Genomic DNA, 20315 nt, shown 5'->3' with positions numbered 1-20315 from the left:
TACTGGTATACTTAAAAAATCATGAATTGGCATTACAAAATAACTTGGTTTTACTTATGGGGAAAACAACAACTATATATTTTGCGGCACTTTAATCACATTGAGAAATGACAAATTGAAGACATGTTGACTAGATCAAGGAACAGTGCAAACATGGTGACAAGATCTGAAAATAGAATGATGAATGCAATAAGGAATGAAACTTATCTTTTCCTCTTGTACGTTTATTAGTCAAAATCCTCCATTCTTTACACAGTCATTATTCTTTGTTTCTAAAAGTATACTTTGCAGTGAATAGTGTCTAAAGGACAAGAAATAACATAACATGTTATTTTCACTTGGAAAACTACAGGAGGCATTATTTTTCATGCTATAATCTCAAACTAGGTTTGGGGTTATTAAAAATGTCAGCTTTAAAGTGTAACAAGTACATCTCTTGATATATTTTACTCATCTGACATTTTAATTTTTTAATTTTTTTTAGAGGATAGGAACATAGTTACGGTTGGAAAATGAAAGTGGTTGACAATTGCACTCTTGGGGGGAGAAAGGACAAAACCAAGCCGGAGCATTGGCAAGGAGCATGTGGAAGAGGGAAAGGGGTCTAAAGAATATGGTAGAGAACATCTCATCAGCTTTCTTTAGTGTTTTGGGACTGGCTACAATAGTCACTGCAGCTGTTTTATGATTAGCTAAGTTAAACCTTTGGAAAGACATTTTGTTAAAGTAAAAACCAACATTTAAGGGTTAAATATTTCCACTAATTTAAAAAGATTGGTTATGCAGTGTGATGTTCTGTGAGTCACAGTGTACAGTAACGGGCTGAGAAAATGATGGTTTGGGTGTATCTTTAAAAAAGAAAGCTCTTCATCTTTAGAATTTAAGGTTGCAAGGTGGCTCAGTGACAAGCTAATTTGTGAGCAGCTCAAGTCATTTTAAACAAGGTTCTAGCTGTGAAGGTTTATAAATCTATACTTAAGAGTTGTATACTTGAACAGCTTCTACTTCTGCTTCTTCTTCTTCTCCGTCTCTACACCCACTTCAACCCAGGAGCCAATATTCTCAGAGATTCTGTGGGCAACGTGAAGCTTGGAGACTTCGGGGCTAGCAAGCGACTGCAGACCATCTGCATGTCTGGCACTGGCATCCGCTCTGTCACGGGCACTCCTTATTGGATGAGTCCAGAAGTGATCAGTGGAGAGGGCTACGGAAGAAAAGCTGACATCTGGTGAGAAATAGCTTTGTGCAGCTTGTTTAGTGTAAAGGATTACTTTCTAGAAAAGGAATTTTCTGCCACAATATTTCTGAACCAGTTGGCATTTTATTAATCTTTTTTTTCCTGTGAACTATAAATGAGTTCACCAGGCTAATTTATTGTTCCCCTTTCCCCCTCTACTCTTTTTCCCATGCTTTTCAATGTGCTGTGTTCCTGGATGTTACTTTTTCTTTGCTGCACAACTTTGCTTTCTTTTGTAATAGCTCAGAAATCATCCAAGCATGCTGATGTATCCGCCACCCCCATCCTTCTGGATTTGCAATGGCTAATTCTGTCAGCACTCAACCAGCTTATTTTTGGAAGATGCTGATAAGAATTGCCATAACCTTCTGTGTAATTGCCGAGCTTAAACTTGACTGTTTTTTAAATCACTAAAGCATATTATCTTATCGAAACTTTTTCTGGATGGTTACTTTTGAAACAATATATCCCACAATATATCTCCTATATCCCTATCAGATTAAAAAAGAGAGATATTAAAACAGCAGGAACAACAACTCTTGGCTAGTGTCCTCCAAATCTCTAATTAATAAATGTGTCATGGAGTTGCAGAGGTGGACAGGAACGTTTGCTTCTTGTTTTCTCTCAGTATCCAAGCACAAAAGATTCCACGCTAAAAAAGCAGAACAGGCCATGTTTTAATAAAACAGTCTTTCGGAGCAGTAAGAAGCAGGGTGGTGATATGATTATAGCACAGAAGGGTCAGCCATAATAAATTGTTTCAGGGAATCAAGCTGATGATGATAAATAAAATTGATTTATTAAATGTAACATGCTTAAGAAGAAAAGCAAAGATTTAGAAATGTGGTAATCTCACGAATGAGAGTTGCCAAAAAGGAGGAGGACTGCATGCAATCACAGGTTGCCCATTATAAATTGTATTTTTTATATTTTTTTATATCTATTATTCCAAAAGCCTGCACGCTTTCTAGTACTATATTTCTTCTGTTGGTTTCAATTGATTGGGGACAGCTGCTTTAAAATAATTCAGTATAACCTGTTAAACTATGATGTGTCAAAATACAGTTTCTGTATTCACTGATCAAACATGGCAAGCAAGCTTGTCATTATCATAAGGCATCTGCAACTGCAGAATAACAAGTTGTAATTAACTTTTTATTAGCTTTCTGGGTCAGCAATTAGGACATAATGGGTCCTAATTTGTTAAAGTAAACACCAGCATTCAAGGATCTAATATTTCACTAATCAAAAAGCAATGCAATGTCAACTTTATGCAATGTCGTGTGCTGTGGGTCATATTTTTACAGAAGAAATCCATTGTTGCAAGTTGGTGTGCTTTTAATAAAAGATATATTAGGAATGTCTTTCCTGTGCAATAATTTTTCTCATGGTTTAAAGAAGTTTAGACAAAGAATAAATTAAAAAAAACAGCTTCATAACACAATGTGCACTCATGTATGTATTTGTACTATTGAGTAGCGTTTGTTTACAGCATCTTTATAAAGTTATTTTTTAAGATAAAGTAAGTTAGAAGATAAATCACTTTTATTGATCTGTGTTAGAATACTTCATTCATAAAACTTCTCCTTCAAGAAGGCTTGCATTACTGGCCTGTATTCATACTTTTCTGGAAGTCTGCCATATGAACAGTTTCGGCTCATTTAATTGTGACCAGCATTTCTGATCCTTCTGGTCCTGTTTATTTCTGCTTCTGTAACAAACACCATTCTTGTGCCTCCTTTGATTTTAGTGACTGTAGTCTTAACTTTTTATCAGGGTCTTTTTCTTCCTTCCCTATTTCTTTTCCTTCAGCATTTCATTTGGCTACACTCTAGGATCTTCAATACATATCTTTAAACAAAAATTTTGTAAAATACAGGTAAATAGTCTATGACAGTCTGTCCCATCTAAAATGTTAAATAGTCTGTTTCATGTTTTCAAAACAGCACAACACAAGTAAACTATCCTGAGAATTATGTGATATTTCACATCTGAAAGTAGCAAAATAGTTTAATTTTCTTCCAGTCTGCTTGGATAATCCAGCAGTGCATGGTTAATGTATTTTAAATGCAAGTACTTCTAGGAAAGGCAATATAATAAAATGAAGTTTATTGTTTCAGTTTTCCCCAATTCTCATGGGCAAGCTCTCTTGTCCAAGGGGAAATTTAAAATATTTATCTTTTAAAAATGCAAATGGAAGAACATTGTATCTAGCTATAAATAATGTTTCTTATAGTTCTGGAACAGTGAGTGTGATTAGTTTATTGGTTCCAGGTAAAAAATTTAAACAAAGCTTTCTGTGGTAATCCTATTTACTTCATTTTAGTGTTCCATATCCTTGACCCTTTGCAGGAGATACTGATTAGCCAAGTCATACCCTGGAGAGGTAAACAACTCTATCAAAAACCCATATGATAGCAATGTCATATCATTTTGGCTTTCCATTTTCAGAAATGCTTATCTGCCAAAACTAACAGGACTAAACCTGAAAGGAACCAATGGAACCTAAGCCAATAAGTGTCTGTTTCCAAGACCTTACTGCTCTTCTAGGCATTCCATTGCGTCGTCTAGTTGCCTAGGATATACATCTAGGAGCAGAAAGAATACCATTTAGTTGCATTGTCTCGATTTTCTTTTGTATGCATGTAAACGCCATTAAAAAATAGGGTTAATTGTTTTGCTGAAAGATTTAAAACTGCTGAGATTAATTTTCCTCCTTTAGAGAAGATTTTTAAATATGCCATTTTATTAATTTACTAGTTGTTGAGGTCTAGCCTTTGAACCATTGAAGCTTCATAGCCAATGATCATCCAAGTATTCTTTACTTAATAATTTTTTTTTAAAAAGATCAGAGCCTTCCAGATCTTCATATGGTGAAAAGTTATTCCCAATATTTGACATTCTGGACCTGGTTAATTTCGTTTCTTTCAGTAATCCATCTCTATGGCTTTATTGTGCCATAATTTCTGGTTTTATAAAATTAATATCCGCTAGTCCAATCTCCCTTCAATATTGGACTATTAACGTTTATGGTTCTCTTAAGGCTAATTAGGATATATGAATAAATTACTTCATCAATGTACAGCAAGATGGGAATGTTGAGGCCTGAAAGTGAAGGACAATGAAAATCTGGCTTATCTAAGTTAATATAGAAGTCAATAGGTGCCAACGTGCATCCTAGTTTAAACACTTTCAGGATAGATATTTATTTTGAAATAACTTTTTATGGGTTACATTTCACAATGAGTGCTAGCATGGATGAGCAAATATTTATTTAGTATATTTATAAACAAGTTTATATAGCTGTCCCTCTCACTGAAGGTGACTCTGAGAGGAGCACAACAAACAGGTAAAACTACATACAAAATCACAGATATAAAGAATAAAAATCAAATAGAAAATAGCAATAATTATATAACCAGATATACAAAATCTTGGCAAAGATGGAATAAAAACATTGTGTGAGTACAATAGTGGAGTCATCTAAGCATGTCTCTGGTTCCTGGGAGCCTCAAGTCTGTTCAGATAGTCTGGTATTGAGACCCTTTCAGAATATAATATGGATGGAGCCAATCTAATTTTGGAAAGGAATAATGTTTCATAAGGCAGGCACTATAGCAGAGAAGGCACATCTCTGACCCACCAAATGTAGGTCCTTAGCTGATTGTACCTACAGCATAGGCCTCCTGCCACTTGTTTATTGATCAGGGATCGTGAGTCTAGGAAGATCTCCAAGTTGCACATAGGATCTGTATGTGTGTAACACAATCCAGTACCAAAGATGGCATAGTCATTGAAACAATGAGTCCCAAAATCTAGCCATTCACGCTTGCCAAATCACCCAGACCTTCACAGTCTCCAAACATTAGGATAAGACATTCACAGCTTCACTTTATTTGCCAGGGTGGAGATACAGAATTGTGCATCATATGTGTACTGATGATATCTCACCCAGTGGGATGGGTGAGTTCACTCAGCAACCACACATAGATGTTTATGAGGGATAGGACAAAATACCAAACCTTGTGGCATTCCAGAAAGCAGAAGTTGAAGGAGGATCCTCTCCTTCCCAATCATCACTAACTGGAATCAACCCAGAAGGAAAGAGGCAAATCAGCACAACAATATGTCCGTTTACCCCAAATCTTCTGAACTGATCCAGAAGGGTACCATGGTCAATGGTATCAAAAACTGCTAAGGCTTCAAGTAGGCCATGGATACATGAACCTCATCCCATCTAAACTAGAGGTCATTCAAAAATGCAAGCAGTGCTGTTTTTGTCCATACCCAGGTCTTAATCATGACTGAAAGGGATGTAGATAATTCACTTCTTCCAAGGTCTTCTGCTGCACAATTACCTTTCCCCCAAAATAGAGGTGATAGTACTGAATGAAAATTGTCTGGTATGGTAGGGTTCAGCAATTGCTTCTTGAAGAAGGGTAAGAGGTAAAAGAACAATCCCTTCCCTCAAGAATTAATCTTTGCCACAACCCACTCACACTGCACCTTACCTCTGGACCACTTTAACAAGGCAGGACAGGCAGGGATCTAAAGACCTGGGGTGTGGGTGGGTGGGGCAGTGTCTACTCATAGTCCTGTCTACTTCCTCAGGTCCTACACGTTGCTTGTTTATTAAATGTATATGCTATCCATCTTGTCTAGAGGTAATTCTAGGCAGCTTATAACAAAATAAAAGCAGCAAGATAAAACATTAAAAGGTTTTTTTTAAAAAATATTAACATTAAAATTGACTTAGAATTAACAAAGGGGGCAAGAAAGGGAGCAAGATGCACACAGGGCAGAAAAAGTATTCTCTCTATCTATTAACCGCTTCCAAAATAACACACTCTGATCGGGGCCCTGAGGCCAATTTGCAGAGTAAGGTTTTCAGGTCCTTTTAGAAGGTCAAAGGGGTGGGATCAGATTTCACCTCCTGAAGCACAATGTTCCAAAGGGAAGGAGCCACAGTAGAAAAGATCCTTCTCCTAGAACCTGCTAGCCAGAATTCACATTTTACTGGCACGGGTGAGGCGGGCCAATCCCAATTTCATGTAATAAAATGGAACAATAGTGCTTTCTTACTTAATTTCTGGAGGTACTGGCAACGCAGTATATAGATGGATAGACATGGATACTGATACACTCAATCTGAATTCCTTGTAATTAATTCAGTGAGTGCTTTTTCGGTTTTCAGAGAATCAAGAAATTCAGTAGCTTCTGTTACGCTTACTACCGGCCAAATAAAGAGAATGAATCATTGTCCAATTCCTTAGTAGATGCTTCAGGATTGAAGAATGTGCTCAAAAATATCCCGCCCACCTTCATATTGGAATAGCACTTATACTAAATACACCAAAATAGTTCAGTACATCCCAGCACAATGCAGATTATGCTGCCCAAGTCTCTGTCTGGAAATAACATATTGAAGTCTTATTCTTGGTTATGATCCTCCATGATCTCAGCAGAGGTTCAGGCCTTTATTGAAGATTTTCTCTGCAAGTTGATTTTTTTTTAATAGTAAAGTACATAACAAGTCAAATCATAGTACAGTTCAGAAAAAAAGTTGGTGTCTTATATCCATTTTTAGCTTTTAGGATCTGAACTTAACATTTTACGTCACTATTCCAAAATGTTGAATGACTTCATTCCTATTCAATTTTGCAGCACTAAAAAGGGTGCCAAACTTGGTTGTTTGAAATAACACCTGCTCCTTTCCTCAGTTCCAAGCAACACAGACCTGTAGTCCCAAGAGAATAAATCATAGGTGTGGTAGTGGTATTTATTGGGTCATCTCAGAATCTTCAGCATTAAGATACATTTTTACACAGATGGTTGGCTTCAGGTTGACTCAGTTTTTACAAACAACATTTTCAATGCCTACACTTCTTTCTCTACTCTGGATTTCTTTGTAAATTGGGGCAGGTTCAACTTCTGTTCCGTACAATGCCTTCTTTTATAGAAGTGATATTGGGTTCATTATGTTGCTAGATATTCTCACCCAAGGAGTGAATAAAGATAATTGTAGCCATACCTCTTGCATGCTGCTGCTAATTCATAATTTGAATGAAATGTCCTCAAAATCTCATGGCCTTGATTGACCTTTACATGTCAGGCTCTCTCCCCCACCCCCAGTAAATCAGATATTAGAATTAGATGACCAAATTGCACTTTATTATAAGGCTTCAGCACTTAAAAGTCCGATGGTACTGATCTGCCATTCTTTTTACAGCCTGACTAGTTAGATAGGTTCCCTTATGAGCTTTTCTTTGCTCATTATGAGTCATGATGGTGCAGTGGTTAGAATGAAGAAATGCAGCCTACTTCTGCTGGCTGCTGGCTGCAGTTCAGCAGTTCCGTTCTAACCAGGCTCAAGGTTAACTCAGCCTTCCATTTTCCGAGGTGGGTAAAATGAGGACCCAGATGGTTGGGGGCAATGTACCAACTCTGTAAACCGCTTGGAGAGAGCTGTAAAGCATCGTGAAGCGGTGTAAGTGCTATTGCTATGAGGCTATACCAGGGTCCCCAGCCCCCAGGCCGCAGCCCCACTACCCGGCCTTGAGCCATTCAGAAGCGGACCACGGAAGTGGCAGGCTAGTGCGTGCGTGCACAAGTGCAGGCATACACGCTCCATTTGGGCAAACAGGTTTAGGAACTCTGGGCTATACTATGTTTTTTTCTGATTATTTCTTAGACAGTATCTCTTTTCCCATCTCCCAAGTAATTACTATATATCATTACACTAATCTGATTCCTTTCACATTATATATGACTTCAAGTACTGATTTGTCAGGATCTTCGTTATCACTCAAATCTGATCAGATGTTACTTCTTGTTCTCTGCCTCTGACGGATGTATCATAGTAAACACATGCATCTGAATCCACAAAATATTCAAAAATATTTATAATTACAGATAAACAATCTACGGATTTGTGGAGATATCAAAATTACTCTGGAATTATGCAGAGCAGATTTTGACTACCTCTGTGCCATTTCATGAATATGGTTATACCCATCTCAGTATTTTTCAAGACTAGATTTCCTTTAATTTTTGTACATGCTATAATAATAATAATAGAACAGAATTAGAATTAGAATAAAAATAGAACTGGGACTGGGAGAGGAGGAGAGGAAACTAGAAGAATAGAATAGCTTTATTGACATGCAAAGCAACAGAAAAATAATTATATTAATGATACTAATAAGGGAGTAGTAAAAGCTTGGGAAGAATAATAATACTACTGCTGTCATACAACATGGATAAATATACTTAGACATTAAACAGCACTGTGAGAATTAGGTGTTCAGCGGAATAAAGAATGAGGGAAGAAACTATCTCTAGGTCTAGTTGTTTTGGTATGCAATGCCCTATAGCTGGGGGGGGGAGAAGCTGAAACAGTTTATATCAAAGATGTGAGAGTCCTGTAGATATTTTATCAGCCCTCCTTCTGACCCGCACAATATACAGGTCTTCTGTGGAAGGCAAACTGGTTGCACTTCTTTTTTCTGGAGTCCTAACTATCTGTTAAGTGTCTGTAATGGGTTAAATGCCGTTATGAGAAAATAAAAAAGCCAGCTACTTGAGAGATACCTTTTTAGTATCTTTTTGTATTGGAATAATGGTTATAGTGAGTTACAATGGGACTTTTCACTAAGTGACTTTGAACTCTTTTTTTCCTGTGTTTTCTCCTCCCAGGAGCCTTGCCTGTACTGTTGTGGAAATGTTAACTGAGAAACCACCCTGGGCAGAATATGAAGCTATGGCAGCCATTTTCAAGATTGCTACACAGCCTACTAACCCCCAGCTTCCTACTCATATATCAGAACCTTGCCGGGACTTCTTAAGGCAGATCTTTGTGGAAGCCAGGAGAAGACCTTCAGCTGAAGAGTTGCTCCAGCATCATTTTGCCCAGCTCTCCTACTGAATTACTGCCTCTGGTTCCATTTTTAGATGATACTGTTGCCTGAAGTGTTGTGGCCTATATCAGAGAGTCCACTCCAAAACGTTGGCAGATGGACATTCTGTTTGCCTAGTAAGACAGCGCGTACAAGGGCAATGCAGAAGTCAGCCAGTTTCATTTTGGTATCTTCATTCTGAGGGATTGATGCTTTCTCTGTCACTACCCATGCGGTGACATGGTATTTGGCATGTGGCTAGGAACAATCTCAAATGCTTCATTTGACTATAGATCCATCTCTGGAACTTGGGGAAATGAAAAAAGATGAAATGGGCTCTGAGAATTGCTAAAAGCTACAAAAATGTGTATTGGGCTCATATTACCACTGTTTGACAGCTTTTCAGGTTGCAGGGTCTTGTTTCTCCTTCTCTTTAGCCCTCTCCTCTATCCATGTTTCTGGATAATGGGAATGGGGAGGAGATTCCCATGGATCAAATGTACAATGGAATCTAGATGGATTAAAGGTTCCCTGAATGAAATAAGGAAATCGAGTTCCCTTCTGGCAGTTGTCTAAAGGTGCAATGCAGAACTGTGTGTTCTGTGTCTATGTAGCAATCACGGGCTAACTCAATTTTTGTCTAGGAAAAAAGAAAATCAGTATTGTGGGGCTTGACACTTTTAACTTCTATTTTTTTAAAGCAGTCTAGGCATTATTGCATTAGACTAGGAATTCATATGGGAGATATTAAGAATTTTTTGAAATTAACAGGGAGCTAAGCAAGGCATGGTGCTCCTTCTATGAATGTCAAAAGTCAGTAAATAAAATGAGGAATGTATATGGAATTTTACATTAATTGCAGAATTTATCCAGATTGTAGAATGTGCCCATTTTATGGATTGTATTGCACAGGATATCATGCAATAAATAGATTGTGGTGAGGACTATTGTGAGGAAGCATGGTATCAGTGTGCTGCCTTTAGATGGCTGTTAGTTGGATAAAATATTTTCCTTCTACACAGTTAAGATATTATGCTACAGTTATAATTGACATGAAAATATCTCAATTACTGTGAAACATTCAGTCTCGTATACCTCCATTCGATAGCTTCATCCATCCAAATCTCTTTCACAGGATAACCTCCCCCCCAAAAGTTTCTAACCAAAGATTATTTCATTGCTGCCAAGATCAGTCTTCAAGGAGAAGCAAGGTATTACTGCTAAGCCTAGACAGGATTGTTCATACTGAACAGAACTACCTTTTCCAGGTGCTTGTAATGGAAAAATTGGGGCAAGGAGAAGTGATATTACTCATCTGTCTTTATTCATTCTGGGTTTTCTGCATGCTTTTCTGGTCTTTAGAAGAATAGCTTCTAAAGTTTGAGACCATGTTTTCCCATAGTTCTGCAGAGCTGAAGTTTGTTAATCTTGATTATTTTCTAAGAAACTTTGTTTTTTTTTTAAGAGGCACTTCTATCAGATTTAATTGAGTACAATCAGAGAGCAAACTTCTTGATCTCTCAAATGTTTGGTTGCCAACAGCATACCTTTATTATATAAAATGTTGGATTAGAACCACTCAGACAGGACCTCTATGAGATCTAGGAGTATCTCCATTATTCATTATGTAGCAAATCATGTACACTCCAGGAGCGTTTAAAAGGATTCTGCTTTGCAAACAGCATTCTGCCACTTGTGATACTTCAGGTGTTTGCTGTTAACCTTGCAGAGATATATATATTAATCTACCCTTGCTCTAGCCACCCATTTGTCAAGTGTTTGCACCTCTGCAAAACTGAGATTCAGTCTCATCTGTCACTTTATACAAAGTTGCATGTGGTGGTTTGTAACAAGATTGCAACCCACCTACCAGTCTCAGATGTTAAAGTGGGTGGGGGGAGCAGTGCTTTCATTCAATTTGCAGGACTTCTTTTAAGGCAGAATTGCAATTGATATGCAGGTAAAAGCAGTTCTTTTCTGCTGTCTCCAGTCTTGTAGTTGTGCCAAAAGGCCAGACCAAGTATCTTCTTGTACTCAAATTTTCTGTCATATTTGCTTAAGAATGTCTATGGCTTTATAACAAATAAAGTTATATAAGTTACATAAGTATCTGTATGGATCTAAAAATGCTACCGTGATTTCCTTTTTTAGTTCATTTGCCAACATGTCTGTAGGTCTTGGTTTGTAAAACACAAATACTCTTTTTCAAGACAACAACGTTGAGTTATGGTGTTTCCTTTGATTTCAGCAAATAACCAGCAACAGAGTTGGTCCCTCATCTTTGAGAATATGATATGTTGCCTTGGCTCCTCACTGGGTGGATAAGCATAATAAGCCAAAGCATTATTCATATGGTCAGCAGTGCACTTTTATAAATATATTTATATCACTTTCTTATTAAGCATTTTACTTCATGTAAAGAAATTATGATGTCTCATACTTTTTATTTATGCCATACCTGTTTATGTTTATATATGTGTACAGCAATTATTATGGAATGGGGAGGGAGAAATTGACATCTTTGTGAATTTTTAAAAGGGGGAAAAAAGCAGCTGGTTTTGCAAAGATTTTGATTACTGTTTATTACAAGATGTATCAGGTCAAAATGCCTTTTTGTTTCCTTGCTAAAAAAAATTTGGGGGGGGTGGGGTAAGTGAAACAGAATAACAATATAGAAATGGCAATTTGGAATAATAGAAAGCCGCAAATTAGATATATTAGAGACCATCAGTCTCGTGTGTTACTGTTGATATAACACACAAAGTCTTCTTCGAACTTATTGCAATTGCTTCACAAAACAACAGTGAGGTTGCACAGTCCTAGTGTAACCTCATTTTAAAATAGATTTCACATATTGGTCTCACAACTTTTTAATGTCTGCATATCTGTTGCATTTAAATTTCTATTTTAAACTCTGTGTGTGTGTGTGTGTAAAATAAATAGCATACTGATAATCTGAGAAAGAAGGCCATGATGTAGGAAACAGTCTTTGCAATATCTGAAATGTTAACATTGATATACTGCTACTCAGTGCAATAAATTTGTCCTTCTAGATAATATTCACTGGAGTTCTACAACATCTAATAATTCAGGAATGCTTACTTCCAGATAAATGCATAAAAAATTTTAGCCTTAAAAATGTCCCTTTTCTTTTATAATTTATCTTTTATGCCAACTATTTCCAGACTTTCATTATTTTTGCTTTATAAAAGGCCCCTTAGGAATTTCTCTTGTGAACGCTTTATGACCTCCTGAGGAATACATCATGCAGATTTGCTTTTGGAAGTTTCTGATTCTCATCAGTGCAAATGAGAGAGTGAGAGGAAAAGGATATTTGCAAATTCTCTCATAGAACTGTAATTATAAGCAAGGAAACAAAAATGGGTTTAGGCTTGGTACGACGATTCTGTATACTCCAGCTTCACCAGCCACTTTTCTGCTAAACAGCATACATTTAAAATACCGTTTGTCTAGAAGCTATTCCCTTAAGACATGTATCTTATTACCTTTCCTGAATTGCCTCATATATGTGGGCAACTTTAGTATATGATTTGGAAGGTTCACAGATGGCAAAAAAATATAGATTGCGTTGTTTGGAGGCAAATTTCTTTAAGATTTCACAGCTAGTCTGAGATCCTCTTCACATCAAATCTTTGGATTTATATTTTTGAATGTGATGGTATGTCTGACTTCAACCAAATTTACCCAGGAAATTACTGAGATTGGGTAATTAAGTTTGCAGCCTTCTGTATATTTTAACACTGCCAGTGCTAGAACAAATATTTTAATTTAATGAAACTCAAAAAAAGAGCTTTGAAGAACATTCTGTGATTTATCATTTGGACCTGGAGTATACAGAAGACCTTGAAGTACTTGTCTGTTTCTAATTTTTATGAATTTCTATGATAACTGAGGCTTGCAGTGCAAAGCCAGGCCAATGTGTAACTTTTATTTACAATAAAATATAATTTTCAGCTAATTATGTGTGCTACTACATCTTGTATTATTGGAGGCTGCTTGAATATCCAAGTGCTCAGTAGCTCTATTCTGCAAAAAACATACTATGAATTCTCAAAATAGCCATACTATCATAGTGTGATTGTGAAAATTGTCTCACACTTTTTAAAATTCAATAAGTTATTTCATCAGATGTTCTTTTTGAAATCCACAACCAGGGAAATGAAGCATTCCTATGTGGTTTTGACTTGTGGGATTCGTTTAAATGTGAGAAAGGTATACTTAGCACTTTTAAAGTTGCTCATCATCTGTCATAGCCTGCTAAGCACATTTTTCGGTATATTCTCGAATGTAGGCACCAAACACTATATCTTTTATTAAGGAAGATATGTTTTAAAGCTGCTGAACATGCCATCTGACATGCTTTATATGAATTGTGTGTGGACCACAGCTTTTCTTCTAGCCAGTGATATTAAACTCCTGTTTTTTTAATGCATACAATGATGACCGGATTGTTCTCCCAGGCAGAACATGTTTCTTGTTCTTGTTTCAAGAAATCTGTTGGAAACTGAAGTAGAACATTTGCACATTTTCATCTCTCAAAACTTTCATAAATGACATCAAAGAAGAAAAGCTCAGAAAACCTATATTACAAAAATAAGACAGTGCAGCTCTGGACACAAACACCACAAATGTACTTCAGCTTATCACGTACCACTGAAAAGGCAGATATAAAAGATAGACACTGAATTCTTCCCCAGAGTTTAAGGCTGAATGGATAGAACATAGCTGATGAGAACTAGGATGCAAGGTCTGCAGTCCCCTTTCAGACTTAAGTTCCTCATGGTTTTGGACTAATAACACATGCTTCTGTAACTGCTAAAACCAATTCTAACCCCACAACTTTTAATGTCCAGGGGTGTCTTTTATATGCCTCCTTGAAATTCCAAAAGTTGTATTTTCTATTTCGTTGTTTAGAATTTCTAAAGCTTGAATATTTGCATCTTTACTTTACCCTAGACATGTAAGGGGTCTGCAGCAGAAGCACACAGCCTCCCCATAAGAAAGAAGATAACAGGCTACAATCAGGATTCTAAGTAAATGCACAGTCAGAATTCAACATGTTGCCTATTTGCACAATTTGTTTATCCAAATGGCCAGATATTGGGAATAGGTAATGCTCCATCTTCAAAACTGGATATAAAAAGAGTATCTAAGAATTGGTTAAAGCCTGTTGGAAAATTTTCTTTTAGTCGAACTTCAAGAGTAAGGAAAGCAACACCCAGGTCAACCTATTAGGATACTGATTGCTAAAAGGGAGACTGGTTGTATTTTAACGTATTATATGGAATAAAGTTTAGTCATAGACTTTTGACTTAAGGAGATGTACAGTATGAAATATCATATTTACAGCTTGTCTAGTCAAACTGTTTAGCTACAATCCTAACTAATTCCATTACTAGTATGGCCTGATCCTCTTTATAGCATTAGTATTCCTGCTTTTCCATGAATAAAGCAAAATTTCCCATTTATCAACATGTCTGTGTAGTTTTTTGGATGCTTAGTTCTTTCCACAGTCCATTAAATCTATGGTTCATTCCTACTTAGTCTTTCCTGCTCCTAGCCATCTTGCAATTACCCCTGCTCTCCATCAGCTCAGTTCATCCCCATATCAAAGATCTCAAAGTGGGGAACTATAGGCTATGGGTCATGCTGTATCTGTACCATTCTCCACCTCTTTCTGCAGCCACAGTTGCTTGTGCTGCTTGCGTCCAAAACCTTCGTCATAGTTGCCTTTGCTCTTGAACAGCTGCTGGTAATGTGGCTTGCAGTAGAATTCCCCATGGAGAGCTGCATAACTACCCAAGCTGAATAGAAATAAGAATGAGTTAGGGTTTACTACAAAAGGTCTGAAAAATGGAAGAAAACTAATATAATGGCAGTTAAACTATGAAAATGAAACTTACAAGTCTATTGCTGCGCCCTTCCTGAGAATTTACAACATAACATCTTTCAGATTTTGCCATCATATGTACTAATAAGAGCATGAGATCTCACCCCACAGAGGAAGTATAATTATTGTACTATTAATTCAGGAAAAAGAGCTGCAAAGTCGTTTAAATGTTTAAATGCCATAAGTGCTTATATTTCTCCATGTCAGAATGCAGAAAGAAACCTAATTTAGTACTGTTTTTTCCACAATTCCTACTAAGCTTAGTAAAGACTTGTTTGATGTAAGCTCAATGTCCAAATGATTTTCTTGGCAAAGCACAGAATTATTTTGCCATTACTTTTTTCTGAGATAATTTTCAACTTCAGTTTACCTTCAGGTACAAAGCATGCCCAACTCTGCTTAACTTTTTCAAGATCAGCTGAGATCCTCTGCAAGTGGATTTTTTTTTTCTTAGAGTGGAGTCTTCTGTTTCATTTGTTTTAATAGCAGACTGAGAAAATATTAATGCCTTTCTCCCTGTGCTTTAAATGTTAAAAAGTGTCTAAAGCTGAAAAATTGGGACCTTAAGGAACTTCGATATGATTGCCCTTCAAGGGGAAAAAATACTGCTCTGATTCAAGCCAACCATATTTTTCACAGTCTGGGTAACATTCAGTACATGGTACAGAGGCTGAGGAAAAAATATGAGATGTCATATCAAAACAATCTGTTCCCAGTTCTTTATTAGGCTGCTAAATGAGGTGGAGGGAATTATAATTAATGGTGGCTATTGGGAATGATAAGAGTCAACAACCAGGAGATTGACCCACATATTCCCTTTACACTGCTCCCACACACAAAGCAAAATAGAAAAGTTTATCACTTTTCCCTTACCTTAGCTTGGTGTGGCAATGCTTACAGCAAAAGCAGTAGTTATGGAAGACAAATTTATCAGCCACCAGGCGCTCCATAGGATAGACAGTTTTCTGGCAGGCATTGCATGTCTCTTTCACCTGGGCCTTCAGGCTGAATGACTGGATGACAAGAGTAAAAGGTGATGTGGGTGAAAGTAAGTTCCAGGAGAGGAGGCAGCAAGGGAAAAGGAACAATGTACAATTACCAGTGATTTAATTGTGAAGATACAATTTCAAAGCAGTCTGAATACAGCATACTTGACTTGTATGCCAAACTTCAGTTATGTTCAGCTAATAGTAAATAAAAGCAGTCTTAAGAGGCACCCTGGTTTAATATTAAGTATTTTAATAGCTGAAATAAGTAGTTTATGGAGAATGTTCCAAATCTAAAAGTACAGGAAGCTGGAATTCAGAATGAAATATTTAATAATAGCAATAGCACATGGACTTATATACCATTCTGCAATGCTTTACAGCACTCTCTGAGTGGTTTATAGAGTCAGCATATTGCCCCCAACAATCATTTTACTCTCACCTCAGGTGGATGGAAACCTGAGTCAACCTCAAGATCGAACTCCTGGCAGTGGACAGAGTCAGCCTGAAATACTGCATTCCAACCACTGCGCCACAAATATTTATTTAGTAGAAACCAAAATGCTGTTGAAAATCATTGCAAAGGACTTATCACAAGCACAATCCTCAATCATAATTTTTACACCTTTTTTTTCATTTTAAAACACACATGGAAATCCATATTCTGAATTCAACTGGCATTTAGGGAAGATATTTTTAAAATACATCTAAAAAGAGAGCTTTAATTTTCAAAACAGGCTTAAAAATAATAAAGAGAATGATTACAAACTCTGCTTTAAATGTTGTTTCTGTCTGAGGGTGAATTATTTTATTGCTGTTTTCATATATTCTACAAATACGTTGAACAGTAGGATACAAGAATGTGATCTGAAAAGATGATAGGCATTACCTTTGACAGTTCTGCTCATTTTGATAGGCACATCAATTCTGAGCCTTTTAGGATCAGGATGGCTTACTAACAGTGATTACACACAGTATGTCTTACATGGTGCTGTCTGTCCTTAAAGAGGGGTTAGAATGAGAAACTGCAGTTAACAGCAATCTTCTCACTTGTATTTTGACTCAAGCAAAACTCTGGTTATTTCATTAATATCTGTGCTTATTTAAGTATTTCAATTTATTATTAAACAAAAAGCTAGAAAGAACAATTTCATTAATACACTGAATGTCCAAGAGCCAAATGCAGTATTCCTCAACCTTGACACTTTAAGGTGTATGGACTTCATATTGTATTTCAGAGTTCCCAGAGCATGAAGTCTCATTCCAGAATGCTGACTGGAGAATAGTGGCAGTTGAAGTCCACACATCTTAAAATTGCTAAAATTGAGAAACACTTTTGTAATAGAACTACTTGGCTTCCACGTAGGATTTCTTGAAGCCAAGGTGGACAGATTATCTGAGGCCTTAGTTGTGGTCACAGAATATGTAGAGGATAGTAGCTTTTTGTGTATCTGAGCAACTTCTGTTTACCGATTCAAAATATTTTCTTTTTCTTTTGTAATTTTATTTATGGTTTTTTTCTTTAACATCCATAAGTGCTTAGTGAACAATGTATTGTTTGGGTCGATATACTTTATATACAATACTAATAATGGTACTGTTTAAATATACATAATCATCATCTTTCAACTTCTAATATTTGTGTATATATTATAGTTATAATATACTCTATTATATATCAATATATATAATACTGTTTTCCAAATTTTTACTTTCTACATCTTTATTCTAACTCTTAAAAAAATAGCCACCATATTAAGAAGTATTCTATATCTATCCATCATCTCTTGTTTTTTTGGGAATTTCAACTCTTACTGACTTTTTGGTAAATCTTTCATGTTTTTCCCTTGGGGTATTTTCTTACTTCACACTTATTTAATCTAAGTATTTCATCTACTTCCTTGCTGTTGAATCTCTAGAGCACCCATCTATAATTCTTTAATCACTTTTGGGAGATCTTTCTCTTCATTCCCTTCTATATTTTGAGTTCTTAAAAAGTAATCTATCTGTTCCATTTTAAGAATTATTACTATTTCTTCCATATCTTTATCTACTTGTGTTATTTTTGATTTATCTCTATTTTTTCCTCAGCGCCTTCTGATTTCTCCTCTATTTTCTGAATTTTTTGTTCATATTTTATTATCATTTGCTGGGGGTTTTCTAGTCTCACATCTGTAGCCTGCATCAGTTCCATCATCTCTCTATGATTCCCTGTCATATCTTCCTGAACACATTGAAACATCAATAATATTTCTTTATGAACTGTGATTGTTTTCCCATTGAAACATTTTGTAATGATTTAATTTACTCAAGATTCCACCAAGATTCCAGTACCCCAATTGCCCAAAAACATCAAAACTGCCAGTATTAATAAAGTTTAAATAGAATAGAACAGAACAGAACAGAACAGAACAGAACAGAATAGAATAGAATAGAATAGAATTCTTTATTGGCCAAATGTGATTGGACACACAAGGAATTTGTCTTTGGGGCATATACTTTCAGTGTACATAAGAAAAAATAAAACACATTCATCAAGAATCATAAGGTACAACACTTAGTGATAGTCATAGGTTACTATAAGCAGTCAAATCATACATAGGTTACTAATACGCTATCAAAACATACTAGGAAAATGAGAGGGCGGAGCTGGCATCGCGACGATACGGCATGTGATCTTGGAGGTCTGAGATCGCTGCCGATATCTTTGCTCCTGGACAGTCCAATTGGATCTAAACCGTCCCAAAGAGACGGTGAATGCAAAGAGCACATCCTGTCTATCCCAGGATACCACAAAGTTCCTGGTAGATCCAGGAGAAGCTCTTTTTGCCAGTGACAAAGAGGCAATCATTAAAGCTGCTGAAGTTGGGACAGCTCTGAAATGGAAGAGAATAAAAAGAGAGAGTGTGCCAGTTTGGTGAGAACTTTTGCTTTACTTTAAGATTTGAAAGGACACCCTAAGGAAAAGATTCTGTAAAAGTTTTGACAGAAGTGATTAAGCGGCAATTTTAAACAGGAATGTCAAAGTAATTTTTTTTTCTCATTGCTGGATTTTCTGCACCTGATTTTATATTTTCAAACTGGACTGGTTTTTTTTTCTTCTTTCACCTATTCTTTCTTTCCTTTTGACTTTATAATATTCTAGGCCAGAGACTCCCTTTTAGTCATCTTTTAAAATATCTTTTCAAATATCTTTGGAGAAGATTCAACAAATGATGATGAAGTATGATGAGAGATTCCAAAAAATTGAAGAAGAAGACAAACAAAGAGATAAGAAGATTGGGGATACTGAAAGCAGATTAACTGTAGTTGAACAAGATAAAAGTGGGATGCTGAGATGGGAGATGGACAGATCAGAATTTTATCTCAGATTCCAAAACATAGAGGAAGAAAAGGGACAAAACCTAGCTGAGATAATGATAGAAATTTTGGCTGAAGCTTTGGAAATTACTAAAGAGAAGATGATGGATGGAATAGATGAGGTTTATCGAGTCTTCACTAGATATGCAATGAGAAATAGCCTACCAAGAGAAGTTCACATCAGATTTACAAAGAAAGCCATTAAAATGGAAATATTGCAAGTGGCAAGAGAGAAAACATTGAAATATAAAGACAAGGAGATTGTGATCCTGAAACAAGTACCCAGAAAAGTGTGAGAGATGAAGAGAACACTGATTTCTGACCAAAATGCTACTTTAAAAAGAGGTGAATTATAGATGGCTGATTCCAGAAGGTTTAATGTTCACATGGCAAGAACAGAGACATAGAATTGACTCAATTGAGAAAGCTGAATCATTTTACACATGATTTTTTGGAGGGAAAGAGGAAGAGGCAGAAAAAGAAATCTCACTAATTGAATTCCAAGAGGACTGCCAAATGGTGACTGAAAAAGAAGAAGGTGCAGTAGGTGGAAAGGTGGAAGCCAAAGAACAATGTGAACCAAGATCTACGAGAGCTGCTAAACCTAACTACAAAATATAACCATGGAAGAGACAAAACTGATTACAATTAATATAAATGGACTTAACTCAGCTGTTAAAAGAAGGAAAACTTTCCATAAATTTGAGAAATTAAAATTTGATATAATCTGCCTACAAGAAATACATATCAAAAAGTAATATGAACAATTGTTGATACAGCCAAAATTAGGGAAAATATTTACTTCTTTGACACAATGCAAGAAAAGAGAAGTGGTTTTATACATTGAAGATATTATCCCAGCGAAATTGATCTATACTGATGACGATGGAAGAATACTAATGGTGGAAATAATGGACAATAATATG

The 20315-nt window shown here is 36.2% G+C and overlaps 2 protein-coding genes across 7 annotated transcripts in view; one reads left to right on the top strand and one right to left on the bottom strand.

Moving 5' to 3' along the window:
• The window catches only part of MAP3K3 (mitogen-activated protein kinase kinase kinase 3), a 56791-nt gene extending 43680 nt beyond the window's left edge, over nucleotides 1–13111 (top strand). For both annotated transcript variants that reach the window (XM_026717265.2, XM_087917335.1), the window contains 2 exons: nucleotides 1051–1228; nucleotides 8933–13111. In XM_026717265.2, the coding sequence (XP_026573050.1) occupies nucleotides 1051–1228; nucleotides 8933–9161 (407 nt within the window). In that variant the 3' untranslated portion in view covers nucleotides 9162–13111. The remainder of the gene's footprint in view (nucleotides 1–1050; nucleotides 1229–8932) is intronic.
• Nucleotides 1–20315, bottom strand: part of LIMD2 (LIM domain containing 2) — a 45118-nt gene that overhangs the window by 3442 nt on the left and 21361 nt on the right. For 2 of the 5 annotated variants that reach the window (XM_026717268.2, XM_026717267.2), the window contains exons 4-6: nucleotides 15917–16056; nucleotides 14815–14957; nucleotides 4495–6974 (exon numbers count right to left, since the gene is read on the bottom strand). In XM_026717268.2, coding sequence (XP_026573053.1) covers nucleotides 6904–6974; nucleotides 14815–14957; nucleotides 15917–16056 — 354 coding nt within the window. In that variant the 3' untranslated portion in view covers nucleotides 4495–6903. Of the gene's footprint in view, nucleotides 1–4494; nucleotides 6975–13441; nucleotides 14958–15916; nucleotides 16057–20315 lie in introns of those variants that run through there. The other 3 variants (XM_087917355.1, XM_087917354.1, XM_087917353.1) reach the window with 2 other exon arrangements.

This window comes from Pseudonaja textilis, chromosome Z, assembly GCF_049901715.1.
Source record: "Pseudonaja textilis isolate UNSWEBS1 chromosome Z, rPseTex1.2, whole genome shotgun sequence".
NCBI classification, from domain to species: domain Eukaryota; kingdom Metazoa; phylum Chordata; class Lepidosauria; order Squamata; family Elapidae; genus Pseudonaja; species Pseudonaja textilis.
Note: the sequence above shows the minus strand (reverse complement) of the source record. Positions and strands in the feature narration are given on the sequence as shown.